This window comes from Heteronotia binoei, chromosome 14, assembly GCF_032191835.1.
Source record: "Heteronotia binoei isolate CCM8104 ecotype False Entrance Well chromosome 14, APGP_CSIRO_Hbin_v1, whole genome shotgun sequence".
In the NCBI taxonomy this organism is placed as follows: Eukaryota; Metazoa; Chordata; class Lepidosauria; order Squamata; family Gekkonidae; genus Heteronotia; species Heteronotia binoei.
The window spans coordinates 19,604,790-19,621,678 of NC_083236.1; the positions used below are offsets into that span (position 1 = coordinate 19,604,790).

At 44.6% G+C, this 16,889-nt stretch overlaps 2 protein-coding genes across 3 annotated transcripts in view; one reads left to right on the plus strand and one right to left on the minus strand.

The window, feature by feature from the left end:
- SHISAL1 (shisa like 1) overlaps positions 1-16,889 on the minus strand; it is a 401,371-nt gene that overhangs the window by 226,030 nt on the left and 158,452 nt on the right. The gene's annotated exons all lie outside the window — the stretch shown is intronic.
- Positions 8,767-16,889, plus strand: part of CRIP2 (cysteine rich protein 2) — a 60,767-nt gene continuing 52,644 nt past the window's right edge. Inside the window, exon 1 of the mRNA XM_060254155.1 lies at positions 8,767-8,894. Coding sequence (XP_060110138.1) covers positions 8,852-8,894 — 43 coding nt within the window. The 5' untranslated portion in view covers positions 8,767-8,851. The remainder of the gene's footprint in view (positions 8,895-16,889) is intronic.

Below are 16,889 nucleotides of genomic sequence, written 5' to 3' on the forward strand. Positions count from 1 at the left end.
TTATTTTCTAGATGCTCGCAGACCCACTGCTTATTAATCTGCTCTCAAATTTTATGAGGTATCAGCATCAAGCTGAGCAGTCTTTAATATTCAGGGCCTACTTTTTCCTGTCTTTGAAGATTAGGACAATATTTGCCTGACTGTAATCTTTCAGCACCTCACCCATTCTCCCAAGAATTCTCAAAGATTAGAGTCCAAGAGTGCAAAAATATCACAAACCCCAGGATGTAAGTAATCCGGCTTTGAAGAAGAAGAAGATATTAGATTTATATCCCGCCCTCCACTCCGAAGAGTCTCAGAGCGGCTCACAATCTCCTTTACCTTCCTCCCCCACAACAGACACCTTGTGAGGTAGATGAAGGTATTGGATTTATATCCTGCCCTCCACTCCGAAGAGTCTCAGAGTGGCTCAAAATCTCCTTTACCTTCCTCCCCCCACAACAGACACCCTGTGAGGTAGATGAAGATATTGGATTTATATCCCACCCTCCACTCCGAAGAGTCTCAGAGCGGCTCACAATCTCCTTTACCTTCCTCCCCCACAACAGACACCCTGTGAGGTGGGTGGGGCTGGAGAGGGCTTTCACAGCAGCTGCCCTTTCAAGGACAACCTCTGCCAGAGCTATGGCTGACCCAAGGCCATGCTAGCAGGTGCAAGTGAAGGAGTGGGGAATCAAACCTGGTTCTCCCAGATAACAGTCCGCACACTTAACCACTACACCAAACTGGCTCTCCACCCAAACTGGCTCTCCACTTCAACTAATTTAAAGTAGCCAAGTCATTTGCTAATTATCTCCTTACCTGTCTTGGGCAGCAACTCCTCATATTGTTTAGTCTGCTTTCCCCAAATGGCCAGGACAAAATAGGAGTAAAATAGTTCTGCTCTGTCCCTGTCACCTTTTAAGGGGTCACTGTTTCCCCTGAACAGCAGGTCTACCCACTTTGTTCTTCTTGCTCTGAACATAGCCAAAGCAGCCTTTACAGTTTTTATTATTCTTTGCAGAGCCTCAGTTTATTTTTCCTGACACCATCCTCCCAGGTCCAAGTTACCTTTCTCTTTCCATCCTCAGTTATGTTTCTCCTCCCATTTCCCATTTAAATCTCATTTCATCAGAGAGCTCCTTGGGCAGCCCTGGTGGCTTCTGTTTTTCCTTCTCGTAGGAATAGGTTTTGATTATGCCTTCAATATTTCAATTTTCAGAATCTCTGATATCTTTCCTGAGTTCTTTCAATTGCACTCAGTTTTCACCTTTCAGAGGCTCAGAATTTAGGATCACTCTAATTAGGATCAGCCTGACTAATCTCATTTTTATGCATTTCTCTTGATTGTGGGTGGAGATAGTAAAATAAATTTTAACACCCAGTCTTTCCCAAGGGTTCAAAAAGTCATGTTCCAAAAAATGTCCCTTGTCTTCCAAAAAGCTTTCGGTACTCCTATCACTTGGCCTGGATCCTCAAGAGTGTTATGATCTGGTTTCCTTGTTTTTCAACACCCTTATCTTACTCTGAACTATTTTGGCTCAGCCTTCCTGGAATTCTTCCCTCTGTGATGAAAACCAAAACAATCCATTGTTTGGAGAACTGGGTTCCCAGGAGTAGTCTCTGTGGATAAGACAAAAAGATTCTTCTGACAATTAGCAGCTTCAGTTCTGCATTCCAGCAAGCTTTCTTCAGCCCACCAGAACCAAAGAAAACAAAAAAATCCTGATTTTTTGCAAAAATAAAATACATATTTTTCAAAAACAGCTTTACTGGACCACTTCAAATTTACAGTTCAAAATACCTGCATTAATACACTTTAAAATACACACACACAGCATGCCTTTTCCTGTTGTCTTTTAGATCAAACCATTATTTTTTGGGGGGAGGATAAACATTTTTAAATTAAAATATTTCTGCTTCTCCTGTTGTAAAATTAAAGCAGTTTCTATGCATATAAATAGTACCACACAGGGGTAAAAGCAGCAGCGACTAATTGACAATAGGTCAATTTCTAAAGGCTTTTTAAAAATAGTTCAGCATTACATTTTTCCCCATTAAAAACTCTCAAGAGATGTCATTTCCTGAAGTTCTCGGGACGGCCTGTCCCAAGAAGTGGTCTGTCACTGAAAAAAGCCTGAGGACAGCCATAAACCATCCTAGCTTTCCTTGACATTTGGGACTGTAAGCAGCCTCCTGTTGTGAAGAGTAAAGTGCTCTCAAGAAAAGGAAGTCCCTGAATGGTGCATGTTCCAGACTGTTAAGTGCCTTAAACGTTAAAACCAGCATTCAGTTCAGAAAAACAAAACAAAACCTGGCAGCCAATGTAGATGTTTCAACACTTTAGTAGCGTAGCAGAATCTGTTAGGTTTGTCAGCAACTTGGCAGCAAGCTGTCTACAAAGACAACCCCATGTAGAGTATAATACACCAACAAGGTTACAAAACCTTGGATCAGAGGGCTGGAGTCCCCAGAAATTATGCCTTTGCTGACCAAGGTCTTTATGTAGCATGCTACTGCTGCTGTGAACAGCATGCTGTGATGCAGCCAATTACCACTGTCAGAGGTATTATGGCTCCCAGCAGGGCTTTTTTGTAGCAGGACCTTATTTGCATATTAGGCCACACCCCCTGATGTAGCCAATCCTCCAAGAGCTTACAGGGCTCTTAGTACAGGGCCTACTTGGGGGTGGGGAGCACAGTGGGAGGGCTTCTAGTGTCCTAGCCCCATTGATAGATCTCATGATAGTGCCAGTTTGGTGTAGTGGTTAAGTGTGCGGACTCTTATCTGGGAGAACCAGGTTTGATTCCCCACTCCTCCACTTGCACTGCTGGCATGGCCTTGGGTCAGCCATAGCTCTGGCAGAGGTTGTCCTTGAAAGGGCAGCTGCTGGGAGAGCCCTCTCCAGCCCCACCCACCTCACAGGGTGTTTGTTGTGGGGGAGGAAGGTAAAGGAGATTGTGAGCCGCTCTGAGACTCTTCGGAGTGGAGGGCGGGATATAAATCCAATATCTTCTAGTGCCTGTTTTGGGGGTTTTCTTGGGGTTTTTTGACACTGTGTGACACAATGTTGGAGTGGATGGGCCACTGGCCTGATCCAACATGGCTTCTCTTATGTTCTTATATTATAAAATGTTCTTTAGATGGTACATTATGATTATTACCCTTAAAGATATAGCAAAAACAAACAAAGACTATAATGAGAAGTGCTGGAAATGTCAGCATATAGACACAAAATTTTATCACCTGTGGTAGACATGCAGGAAAACAAGAAAATATTGGGTAGAGATACATGAAGAAATGCAAAAGATATTAAAACTTAAAAGTTTGTGATGGATCCAAAAAATGTTATTAGACATTTTTACCAAGCAATATCACAAAAATACACAGCGAGTTACACAGTGGCAAGAATATATGAAGCAAAATGAAAGACAGTGAACTGCCCAGGCCTGAAGGAATGGAAGACTAAATAAATAAATATGCGACAATGGCAAAATTAACATCTCTTATGCATAACAGACCGACTTCAGAATTTAAAGAAAAAACAGAAAGGAAGAAGAAGAGGAAGAAGAAGATTGGATTTATACCCTGCTCTTCACTTGGAGTCTCAGAGTGGTTTACAATCTCCTTTCCCTTCCCCTCCCCACAACAGACATCCTGTGAGGTAGGTGGGGCTGAGAGAGCTTTGACAGAACAGCTCTGAGAAAGTTATGACTGACTCAGGATCACTCCAGCAGTTGCATGTGGAAGAGTGGGGAATCAAATCCGGTTCTTCAGGTAAGAGTCTGTGCACATAGCCACTACACCAAACTGGCACAAAATTAAATTAAAACACAGAATGAAAGAAGGAGTTAGGTAATATAAATTTATAATAATTTTTTTGTTAAATACGAAGATAGATGGAAAAGACAGAATAAAGACATTTAAATAGAAGTGAAATATTAGAACTAAATTTAAGTTCTATATAAACATATGATTTTGATTCACAATGAAGAGAAAGAAACCCTTTCCGTGATTAACTAAGGGAGGGAAGAGGAAGGAAACAGTCAAAGAAAGGCTTCCCTTGATTGGCTGATTCTCCCGGAAAGGGAGAAAAATGGCATCCTGTGGCAACAAACCCGATACAGAGAGAGAGATATGGAGGGAAAGCGAGACACAGAAAGAGACTGAAGTCCTGTGCTTAAAACCAACGTTTTCAGAGACAGACTGCTGGTCTGTAAGGTATCACTAAAGGCCTCTGAGACAGAATTAATTGGGGCCAGTTCTGACTATGGCTGCCAGTTCCAGATTGGTGGGAAATTCCTGGAGATTCTGTGGTGGAGTATGAGGAGGGTATAGCAGTTAGGGCTTCAGAGTGGAGTCTGCCAGACCCAGGTTCTTGCTGTGGAAGCTGACGGAGTGATTTTGGACGAGTCACAGACTTCCAGCCTAACAGGATTGTTATTCAGATCAAAGGGGGAGAGCAGAATGATATAAGCTGCTTTGCTCCCCCCCCCAGGCCTGTAGCCAGGATTTTAAAAGTTGGTAACATGTAAAAAGTCAGGGGGCACTTAACGGCTCCCCTTACCTGGCCACCATCACTGTGATTCAGGGAACCTGACTCAGGATGCCTGACCTTCCCTCCCTCCCACTACCACAGCTTGAGGGGCCACAGGGATGAAAGCTGAGAGCCAGAGGCCACCCCCCCCCCCCCCCGTGATTTAAATTGCATGAGAGGGGTACCCAGGTGCCACTGCCTGTCCCATACCATTTAAAGGGCCAGGAGAAGCAGCAGCTGCTCTTAGGTACCCCTCCTGTGCAATTTAAATCATGGGGGGAGGGAAGAGGCAGCACCCAGTCTCTCAGCTTTCACACCCATGGTGGTGGCAGGGGGAGGGAGGAAGGTCAGGGGTACCTGACAGGAAATCAGGGAGCAGGGCTCCCACATACCCCCTGTAGCTACAGCCCTGGTCCCCCTTCCACTGTGGAGAATGACTGTCCTTTTCCTATGTAGAGGCTGCAGGGAGGGGGAAGGTGATAGAAAGCTGAAGTCAGAGGGGCATATAAAGGGAAGGAGAAAGGGTTGCCAACTCCAGGGTAGGAAATTCCTGGAGATTTAAAGGGGCTCTGGAGAGGGTGGGGTTTGAGGAAGGGTGGAACCTCAAACATGTACAATTCCATTTCCTCCTGGGGAAACACTGTTGCCAATCTCCAAGTGAGGGCTGGAGATCACTCAGAATTACAACAGCTCTCCAGGTGGCAGAGATCAACTCCCCTTGAGGTGGGGGGGCAGTGAATGCCTTCATTTGTATGGGTGGGAAGACAGCAAGGGTGGGGAGGGCACTCAACTGAAAGCCTCTTTCTAGAGCCCACTGCATTTTTCTTCATAATGGACCTTATTCCTGTTTATATCTTTTTGCATTATTTACAGTCCACCTTTCTCATTTGGACTCAAGGCACAGTGTGTCAGTACAACAGATGGAGGAAACATCCAATAAGTAATGCATAGTATTAGAGTTGCAGAACTAACTAGAAGTCTAAAAACAGAACTGGAGCACAGAATAAGTATTAACACGACAGATTAAATTATGCAAAAGGTCACTGTAGGATCCCAGTTTTAAAAAGCTATACTACATTTGATAGACCACAGTCCCTAATCATCTCCTAGCAACAGGAAACTGCCCCACTTGATAAGGGTGCACATTCCTAACTCGTTATCTTATAACTTCAGACACCGTACATTATACTTGAAATGTCTTCTTAGAATATACAAATGTTAGTTCATTTTTGCTACTTTTTATCTTAGCAATGTCTATTTTAAAAATAGTGACCAGTTTCTCATATGTATCTTTTGGCCCTCAACCAACACTCCTGTCTTTAAATAATATCTTCACTTCTCTGAAGTTGGGACATATTTGTGATTCTGACAGATCTGTATCTGGGCCTCAACAAATTGTTCCTATTGATAATGGGTTAGCCAGCCTCTAGTCTGCACAAAGACATATACCGTAATTACATTACTATTTCGTCTTCTTACCGCTCTTCATGGCTATTCCAGACTCCCTTCCTGGCGTGCTTCCTGAGAGGCCAGGCTTGCTCTGCATATGTGTGCCGCAATATCCTCTGTGATCTTTTGGGTCAAGTCTAGCAACTGTTCCCTATATAAGAGCCAGTTTGGTGTAGTGGTTAAGTGTGCGGACTCTTATCTGGGAGAACTGGGTTTGAAGAAGATGATGAAGATATTGGATTTATATCCCGCCCTCCACTCCGAAGAGTCTCAGAGCGGCTCACAATCTCCTTTACCTCCCCCCCCCCACAACAGACACCCTGTGAGGTGGGTGGGGCTGGAGAGGGCTCTCACAGCAGCTGCCCTTTCAAGGACAACCTCTGCCATGACCCAAGGCCATGCTAGCAGGTGCAAGTGGAGGAGTGGGGAATCAAACCCGGTTCTTCCAGATAAGAGTCCACATACTTAACCACTACACCAAACTGGCTCTCCACATACTTAACCACTACACCAAACTTGATTCCCCACTCCTCCACTTGCACCTACTGGCATGGCCTTGGGTCAGCCATAGCTCTGGCAGAGGTTGTTCTTGAAAGGGCAGCTGGTGTGAGAGTCCTCACAGCTCCACCCACCTCACAGGGTGTCTGTTGTGGGGGAAGAAGGTAAAGGAGATTGTGAGCCACTCTGAGAGTCGGAATGGAGGACAGTATATAAATCCATTATCATCTTCTTCTATGCAGGGGTGGAATTCTAGCAGGAGCTTCTTTGCATATTAGGCCACACAACCCCTGATGTAGCCAATCCTCCAAGAGCTTAAGCTACATCAGGGGTGTGTGGCCTAATAGGCAAAGGAGCTCTTGCTAGAATTCCACCCTTGCCTATATGTCTGGCCATATCTATGATAGGTCAAGGCGATCGTCAATGTATTGGAGAAGTATATTTGAATTTGAATAGATGAGTAGATGAATTTATTCCAATATATTGCAAAATAAAAAGTTTGGTTACGGAAAAAAATGAGTTCCTCTGAAAATGTACAGAACGCCTTTTATTCACATATGAATGACCACTGGGGAGTCCCATCAGTGCTGCATCTCTGCCAACTAGCTTCTCAGGCCCAACACTGGATTCTACAGACAAACCGGAATGCAATCCCTGCAATGGCAGTCTCCTTTTCTCTCATTCTCCCCACAGTCTAACCCTGAAGTCTCTAAACCAGACTAGTTATGGTTATGCCAGAACAGAGAATTGTCCTGTGGAATGGGTTCCATAGGATTTGTAGCTCTGGAAGGTTTCAAACAGGTCTAGTGCAGGGGTGTCAAACATGCAGCCCAGGGGCCAAATCAGGCCCCCCAAGAAATTGTCTGTCATCTGCTTCCTTCTCAATAATAACTTGCTTTATAAGGCTTGCTCAATTGCATAGGGGCTACAGAGCAAAACCTCTATTTTCTCCATTGGCTGAAGCTCCTCCCTTGGGGAAGAAGGGGGGAGGGAGACCTTGCTTTGCCAGGCTCTCTCAACCACACAGCAGAGCTACTGAGCCAAGCCTCTCTTCCTTCTATTAGCTGAGGCTCCTCCCCCACAAGTCCCCTGGGGAAGGAAGGACTTTGCCCAGTTCCCTGAATCCCATGGAAGAAATACAAAGAAAGCACCTTTAAGACCAACGAGCGCTAACATTTAATGCATGTTTTAAGGGTTTTTTAAAAAAAATATTTAATTGTGTTTGTCTTTTATAAAGTTTATATCTCTGCTACCTAATTTTAAATAAGCACACACATGGCCCGACCCAACAAGGTCTAATTTATGTCAGATCCGGCCCCTGTAACAAATGAATTTGACACACCTGCACTAGGCAGCTCTTTATGGTCCTCTCCAAGGGCTTCTAACAACACTTCCTCATACAAGGTGCTACCTGGTCCTGTGTGTGTGTGGAGTGCCCTCCCTCAAGTTGCAGCTAACCCTTCCAACAGACGTTTAGTGCTGGCTTTCCGATTTCCTGTCTCTGCTTGGCTGTTGACCCTAGTATTCCTCGGCGGTTGACCCTAGTATTCCTCGGTGGGTTTTTTTTTTTAGCAGGAACGTAGTTCCAGCTGGCTTGGTGTCAGGGGGTGTGGCCTAATATGCTAATGAGTTCCTGGTGGGCTTTTTCTACCAAAAAACCCCTGCTTCCATCCCAAAATGAAAAAGCTGGCCCATCCAGACCAACACTCTGTGTCACAGTGGCCAATATGTGTGTGTGTGCATATATATATATACACACACACACATATACATGCATATACACACACATATATACTGTGGCTAATAGCCACTGATGGACCTCTGCTCCATATTTTTATCTAACCCCCTCTTGAAGCTGGCTATGCTCGTAGCCGCCACCACCTCCTGCGGCAGTGAATTCCACATGTTAATCACCCTTTGGGTGAAGAAATGCTTCCTTTTATCCGTTCTAACCCGACTGCTCAGCAATTTCATCGAACGCCCACGAGTTCTTGCATTGCGAGAAAGGGAGAAAAGCGCTTCTTTCTTTCTCCACCTTCTCCATCCCATGCATCATCTTGTCACCCCGCACTTTGCGCTTTTCCAAAAGGCGTCCCCGCCCTCCACCACGAGGGTGGCGCAGCAAGCGAGGCTCGACGTGGCCGTTCCCGCGGATTTGCAGCGGGAGGGCGGCGCTCCCTTCCCGCCCCCGGGATGCCGCGCAGGGAGCAGCGTCCCGCGACCACGCCCAGCGGCGGTCTCTCCCGGGCCCTGGCGCCGCGGCTCAGCCAATGGGGGCGTGCGGGGCGCGGCTGGGCGGGGCCGAGGCGGCGTGGGCGGCCGGGGCAGGCGAGGCCGGGCGGATGGGGCGCGTCCTGGGAATCGGAGCGCGTCCTCTCGGCCACCGCCATGGCATCCAAGTGCCCCAAGTGCGACAAGACCGTCTACTTCGGTGAGTCGCCCTTGCAGGCTCCGCAGCGCTCTCGAGCCGCGCATCCCGGGGCTTGCCGCCCGCCGGCTCCCCCTGGCCCCGGGATAGAAAAGCCCTTGTCCTTACCTGGCCCCGGGAGTCTGCCAGGCGCCGCGGAGCAAATGCGCCGCGAGGGGCCTCTGAGCGCGTCCAGAGTGCCGCTCCCAGCCTGCCCTCGGGGGGCTTCGTGCACCTGCCGGCGCTGGGTCTCTCTCGCTGCAGCCCGAGCCTGCCCGCGCTTTTGGCGCCACTCGAGAGTGGCATCGCGGCAGGCCCCTTCCCCGCTCCCTCTTGCCCGCAGACCCCCCTTTCCTGCCTCCAGGGAGCCTCCGCAGCCAGAGGCAGTCAAGCCCCGGAGGAAAACGGGATGCCGAGGAGGCCCTCTCGTTGGAAAGAGGAGGCTGGCCGGCCCTGATCCTGCGGGGATCACGTTGCTCCCATTCCAGGAGCGCCTTAAAGACGAGCCGCACTTATGGCAGGGCGGGAGCTTTGGTTGCTCTTGAGCTGTCAGTCGCCCCCTGTCTGCCCGGGGTCTTCTGAAAGCATCCTTGTGCAGAGGTGCCTGCCTTGGCCCTTCCTTCCAGAAGTTAAACAGGTAGGCTCGAGACCCAGGAGCAGCGAAGGGTTTGAGGGGAGAAGCTTTCAAAGGCCAGAGCTGCCTGCCTTAGACCCAAGGAGGGATGGAGCCCTTCTTGTTCCAGGCAGAAAGTGGGAGGGGTGTTGGAAGGCATGCTTGTGAAGGGTGCAAGGGTGCCGTGCATATCCCAACAGTTAGCGTCTTTCTAAATGGTCATTTCACCCATCCTCCCAGCTCCAAAGAGCTTCTCCTGATTAATTTTGCCTTCTGTAAAAACAACTTCCATCCTGGGTTCCCCCTCCCATGAACCATTGTTCTTCATACTCCATCTTATTTTTCCTCCCTCAAGCTTGTTGCTAGGTTACCAGATTTCCACTCCAGCCTCTTTTCGCCTCTCAGCCCCTTCTCCTGACAGAATTGATTCTGTCTTCAGTTAGTCCCTACCTACCTGTGTGTGTGTGCGCGCGCGGGAAGGAGGCATGTGCATATATGGGTGTATATGTGTGTGTGTGTGTGTGTGTGTGTGTGTGAGAGAGAGAGTTCATCTCCATTACCCCCCCTTCTTGTGCCATGTCCGAGTGTGGCTATTCAGCCATTGTCTTAGGGATGGGTGTTTCATGATCCTTCCGGAGTGGCAGCTGTGATGACAGCCAATGAACTCTTTGTGCACCAGTTACAAAACCCAAATGGGGGAAATCCTTGCTTATTTAGGAGTGGCATGAATCTTGAATTTATTTCATCCACGCACATATATTTGAATAATCTCATGCTGATTTTTGTCTTCCTTTACCTATAAAGTCGGGATTCTCTCTCCCTCTGTTTTTTCTCATTTGTGTCTCTTGGATGGTGGTTCGGTGTACTATTTGTTACCAGTAAGCAGTGGCTTCCATCTTTTTATTTGGAGGTTGATTGTAGGTGCAGCACTTCAGGTACCCAAGGAAAAGGAATTGACTTTGTCTTGTGCTCTCACCTCCCTCCATATTCGTCTAGTATATAGACAAAGCCTCCTTTGTGTGAGTGTACGGTCCTAGTGAAGAGAAGGATGGCGGAAAGATGTTTCTAAGTGGTAGCCACCCTATATGTTGCACAGGAACATTGGAATCCTATACATGCAATTTTTGTGAAGAGAATTCTCTGGCCAGTATACTGTCATATCACAGCTGGGTAAGGAACACTCTCAAGTAGCTTTATTGATAATAAATGGAAATACAAAAAGGGTAGCAATGTCATTTGTCACCATAATTCTATGGTGCTTAGTTGATTCTGACTACCTGTTTGTTACTGAATTCAGAAGGTGCTGATTAATTTGGAAAGGTTGACTTCTGAGTCATGGTTCCTGGTTTAGTAGTTTCATTTTATGTGTTCCTCCTCCATCTCAAAGGAGGCTTTGAAAATCCAGCCAAATCCATTTATTGCCACTTTCTTTCTTGCCAGATCTTTCTCCATCCACTCTTTGTTCTGAGAATTATAGTTTAAGATCAAGTTGCCTTTTGAGGTCCAAGGTGCTAGTCTTTGCACACACTAGATCACTTTTTCATGGAATTAAAACAGCATTGCCTTGTTGGAATATATTAGAGAGGAAACTTCCTAGGAAGACTGAAGCATTTCATAGATAGCAAGAGCTTCATGTCACTGGAGAAGTCTGTAGTTTGAACAGTTTTTAGTTATTCAATAACTTGCTGTCTCAATAAGCAAGTTTATTTAATCGACTTTCCAGCTGTATCCTTTTTTTAAACATTGCAACGCTACAAAACCAGAACTATTCATAAAACTGTTTTTTGTCATCCTAATTCCATTGCACTGTTTACTGGGTGCCTTATAATATTTGATTGCACAGTATAAAACAACACAATCTGTCTTGAGTCTCAGTGAGAAAGGTGGGCTATTGAAAAATAATTAAATGGCCAGCCTGGTATCAGTTTCATGTTGAGGATTTGTCTTGCATTGTTTCTCTCTCTAACCTGTCTTCTTGAATCCTTTCTTGCCTCTACTAGTATGTTTTGCACAAGTCTTTTCTGCAATCTCCAAGTCCACACAAAAGGAGGCGGAATTTTGCTGTTTTCTTTAAATAGATGCTTGTTTGTAGATGAAGAAAGAGCCCCATGGTGCAGAGTGTTAAAGCTACAGTACTGCAGTTCTAAGCTCTGCTCACGACCTGAGTTCAATCCCTGGTGGAAGCTGGGTTTTCAGGTAGCTGGCTTGAGGTTGGCTCAGCCTTCCATTCTTCCAAGGTCGGTAAAATGAGTACCCAGCTTGCTGGGGGGAAAGTGTAGATGACTGGGGAAGGAAGGCAATGGCAAACTACCCTGTAAAAAGTCTGCTGTGAAAACGTTGTGAAAGCAACGTCACCCCAGAGTCGGAAACGACTGGTGCTTGCACGGGGGACCTTTCCTTTCCTTTGTAGATGAAACAAAAAGCTTCCTTTTTTTGAGATTAAGATTATAGTGGGAACAACATCTTTAGTTTCTCTGTGTACCCTATGGAAAAATTTTGGTCTTTTGAGCATGGCATAAGAGAATTTTTTTCCTGCGGAAGAATACTCATAACAAGTGTTTAAGTCAAACATAGAAATTCATGCCAGTTTTTTCAGGAAAGATTTTAGTCTTCAGTTAATTCTTAGGTACGTGTCTCTTTTCTGAAAGATCTGACTGTGTGCAAAAGATCTCTGCAGCACATTTTGTTTGTGTTTTGGCTCTGGACCTGAGTTTTACCAGTTGTTTCATGATAAGAAATGTAGTAAAACATTGTGGGTGACATTTTCTCAATTAAGTTTGCAATCCTAAGAACACTTTCCTTTGAATAAAATGGGACTTACTTTCAAGTAGACCTGCTGAGGAGTGCTCCCTCAGTCTCTCAAATGTCACCAGATAATCCTGTTGAGATGTTCTTGTTTTGAATGGAGCAGCAGACTACAATAGGAATTTTCTATGTTAATGGAAAACAATGATTTTGAGGTTGTGTCTAACTCTGAAAATAAGCCTGTCCCTCCCTAATGGTACACGGTGGTATTCCTGAATTTACAAGTGAGATCACAAGTTAAATGAAATCTTAAAATGATCTCTTAAATGTAGGCTGGGCCAGCGGAAACTTTGTTTCCAACAGCAGCAGCTGTTATTATTCTAATGTTTATATTAACGTATAAATGGGGTGTGACCAATTTTGAGAATGCATTACAGTAAAAACAACTCTCTGGCACTTTCTGCTGGATTCAAGCGCTATCAAATGCTACTGTCTGAGATTCTGTATTCTAGTTTTAAAAGTTGTTGATGCTTGGACATCCAGAAGCAGAACAATGGGATTTTTCTTCAACCTACAGTATAGAAGGCTTTTCTGCTTGAATTTTAACGGGTCACTGCCCTCTGTTAGCTTTTTGTTTCTTGAAGGTGAAGGGAATGGCATGTAGGAGCAGCAGCAGTTAAAGACCGCTGCATCCCACAAGAATTATCATGAAACCCTGAGACTTAAATAAAAATGTAACAGGCAAGTAATTCTTGAACAGTGTGTAAGACATTGTTCATCCCTGGGTAACCAGGCGAGGTGGTGATCAACTTGTTCCTTATTCTCATCCCCCTCTCCCTGCCTTGGCTGGTAGAACTGTGAGAATGCGAGGATTGTGCATGGGGGTGTGACGTCTTTCCAAAAGCAATGGCATAAAATCCCAGAATAGATAGTGCCTCTGCAGCCCTCCCTTTCATGGCTCAAGATGGGTGGAGCCTTGAGGATCTTGGACAGTTAAAAAAGGAAACTCTTTCCCTGAAAGTTCTTGATTATGCACTTCTTGAATGTGGCATGAGTCAGAAGTGTAATTTTTTTTTTTGCCATAAAGTGGAAAAGAATGCCAACACTTTAGTCTGCAAGTCATCTTTGTTTTGTTGCTTGCTATGGCCGACCAGTGTTCCCTATAAAGTGAGTTAGTGTGAGCAGGGCAGTTTTGGATTTTAAAAAAAGAGAAGCCCAGCAGGAACTCATTTGCATAGTAGGCCACACCCCTTGATGCCTCCATTGTTTCACACAGGGCTTTTTGTGCAAAAAGCCCAGCAGGAACTGATTTGCATATTAGGCCACACTCCCGGATGCCAAACCAGCCGGAACTGTGTTCCTGCTCACTGATTTTTGGCCTTCAGCTCACACATTTTTGTCTTAGCTCAGGAAAAATAGCCCCAGAGCAAACTAACTTATGCAGTAGCTCACAACTTTAATACCAGTAGCTCACAAAGTAGAATTTTTGCTCACAGGGCTCCATGACTTAGAGGGAACATTGCTACCTACCTATAAAAAGTGACCTACAGTTCCTTGTAACTTGGTCTTTTGTGGACTGGTGATGATGAAGGGCACTGCGAGTCTCTAATGTCTTTCGTTTAGCTTACAGGGTTTCCAGATAATTTTTGGAGGTGACAGTTCACAGGGTCTGGCAGTGGAAAGAACGCAACAGATGTAGAGGCAGGTGGACTGACCGAATACCAAACAGAGGAGTGGAGTAGAACAACTCCACACCCTTTGTCTTTGCAGCACCCTTTCCAAGTTTGCCTCATTTCACCCTTGACTATGTTATTTTATTTGAGATATTGTTTACACCAGTCTTCATTCCATGTTGCTTACAATCTTATTCATGTTATTTCTAACTTTTTACTTTAAAAAACCCTTTTAAATAAAGCAAAAGGCACCTAGTTTGCCACATATTGTAGTTGAAAATAAATTATTTGGGTGCTGCTTTTTATTGACTTTCAAAGGGGAGTTAAATGGCTGGGGGTTAAATGCAGAGGGTTACTGCATCTGGATATGTATTCATTTTGGCTAGCAGCCATAGAAGGACCTTCATTAATCTGTCTAATCTCTTTCTAAAGCCATCTATGTGAGTGGCCAACCACTACACCAACTGGCAGTGGATTCCACGGTGTAATTACTCGCTGAGTGAAGAAATACTTCCTTTTGTCTATCCTGAATCTGTTGTCCATCTGTTCCATTGGGTGCCCCCCCCCCCCAAGGTCTAGCATTAGAACTAGAATGTGAGCTAACCTTGTTTACTTATTTTACCCTATGCCTAGTTTTGTAAAGCTCTTATCAAGTATTACTTGATAAATACTTATCTGTACTTGAGACTGCGTGCCTGACATAAATACAGCTTCATTTAGGACTCGGTAGCTGGTAATGTGTCGGAAAGTATTATAAAAATCTTCAGTTTTAAAATCTGAATGGCTCCCGTTTGGATTAGGGAGAGTACAGCATCCTGGTGCCTTGCAGATAACCCGGGGCTGTGACCGGAAAATATTATTAATACGTGATATTCTTGGACGTGGCTGAACGCTCCTGACTGCGCTGGCAGAGATGTCAGTCCTAGAATGTGAGCGGTGAAATCGTGCATGACTTGGAGAATTACAAAGAACGTTGCTGACAGGGCAGAGGCCTGCAGAGTCGCTTCTGTGTTAGACATGCAGCACAGCTAACTTCAACAGTTTCTGAATAGTAGTGCCAGCTGGGCTCCCCCCCCGAGAAAAAATCAGACATTTGGGGAGATACTGAAATATATGCATTACTTATTTTCTTTTCAAGCGTCAACTTATTTTTCTGCTTTGATAGCATAAAAGGAATCCCATGTAACTAAGTATATCAAATGGTACCATTTAGCATGCTGATGAATTCTAAAAGGATAAATGCCTTCCTTTTCTGCAAGAACAAGTTATGGATAAAGCCCAGTACAAAAAAAGCGGCAAAGTGCTGCCCTGTGTGCTGACTCAATTTTAGTTTTTGCCATCTTGAGAAGCGGGGGCGGGAGATGCAGCTTTAAAACAGAGAACAGAAAATTTGTACCCAAAAAAAGAGAAAGAAAGTGCATTATCTGCATAGAAACAGTCTCATACAGCCATAAATACGGCTAATAGCAGGTTTGAATATCGAGTTAAACTTTGAAAACCATGAACTTTTAATAGCATAGTAGCATACACAGTACTGTGGATAAACTTAGTGCCATTTAAGCACATATATGTTTGAAAATATGTTATATAGGTTTACCGTGTACAATGGAGTAATAATTACTGCTGTAGTTTTTATGTAAAATCTTAATACTGTATCTTCTAAGTGACTAAAAGTTTGACTTAAAAAGCACCTCACTAATTGGAGAAGATGGCATATTTCATAGGATTTTTTTTCTCCCCATAGCTGAAAAAAGTCCTTGGGGAAATGTTTTCCCCCAGAAGTCTTCTAGCGCTTTTGTTGGGTCATGTGTTCACCAACCTTTTAAAGTTCCTTGGAAGTGTCAATAAACATTTCTGTCCACAGGACTTTTCTTTGCAGAAGCCATGTTGATTTTTATTCAGCAGAGCTTGTTCTTCTGTATGTTTAGCACTTGACCTTTAATAATGCTTTCCATCAATTTGCTTGTTCCAAACATCTGTTTCAGGTAGTATGATGAGATTTTGTACCCCCACTGGCAGAGCTCAGACAGGTGGAGCTCTGATGGCTCTGAGACCCATTGGCAGGTGGCAGCAGCTGTGGTACTTCTTCTTTTTGCTCTTTGTCATCTTGTTTGAGACAGGCCCACAGCCAGGGCTTTGAGCCTCAGGCAGAAGATGCTCCTTACTGCTGCTTTCTTTTTCTCCTGCTGGCGTGCCCCAACCTCTAACAGTGCATCTTGAGGGTTGCTCGGAAACCCGATGGTAGCTGAGATCTCATGGTGGAACGTTGTTAGATGGTTAAATCCCTCTCATTTTCTTAAAAGGTTTTCAGATTTTTCTGCAAACCTTGATGTTGTTGCAAGTCTGTAGCAAGATGTCTGCACTGGGCCATAATCTGCATATTTAACATTCTGTATATAGAACTGCATTTAGAATTAGATGTGATTTAGAATTGTGAGATTGATGCTGAGGGTTGTATGTGTATAACCAAATTCCTTGGGTTAATTTTCTCATGTAGGGTGATGTTCTTTCAGGGCCGAGAGTTTTCAGGACAGCAGAGCCATAACTAGCTAATTTTACGTCGGAGAAAATATTATAAAATTGTACCCCTCTATACTTTCCTGGTAGTTATTTTTTATTAAGAAGTAAACATGCAAGTAACATAGTGTTTATTTTTGTCATGAATCTCCTAATTTTGTCATGAATCTACTAATGCATAACTGAGTATTTAACATATTATTTAAGAAAACAAAATTAAAGTACATCAGGTACAACCATTTTTTACAACTGTACTTTCCTTGAACTCAGTGACATTAACATATGTTTTTATTTCTAAAGTCCAGTTGCCATCAGACAATCAGGAATGTTAACATGAGCCGCTTAATGTTGATGACTTGAATGAACTGCATGGTCGTTTTCGCACTGACCTTATTCCGGAGCGACGTCCCTCTTCACTGCGCAGCGTCTGCGCGGATTTCGGAAGAGCCGCGGCTTTTGCGTCGCAAATGT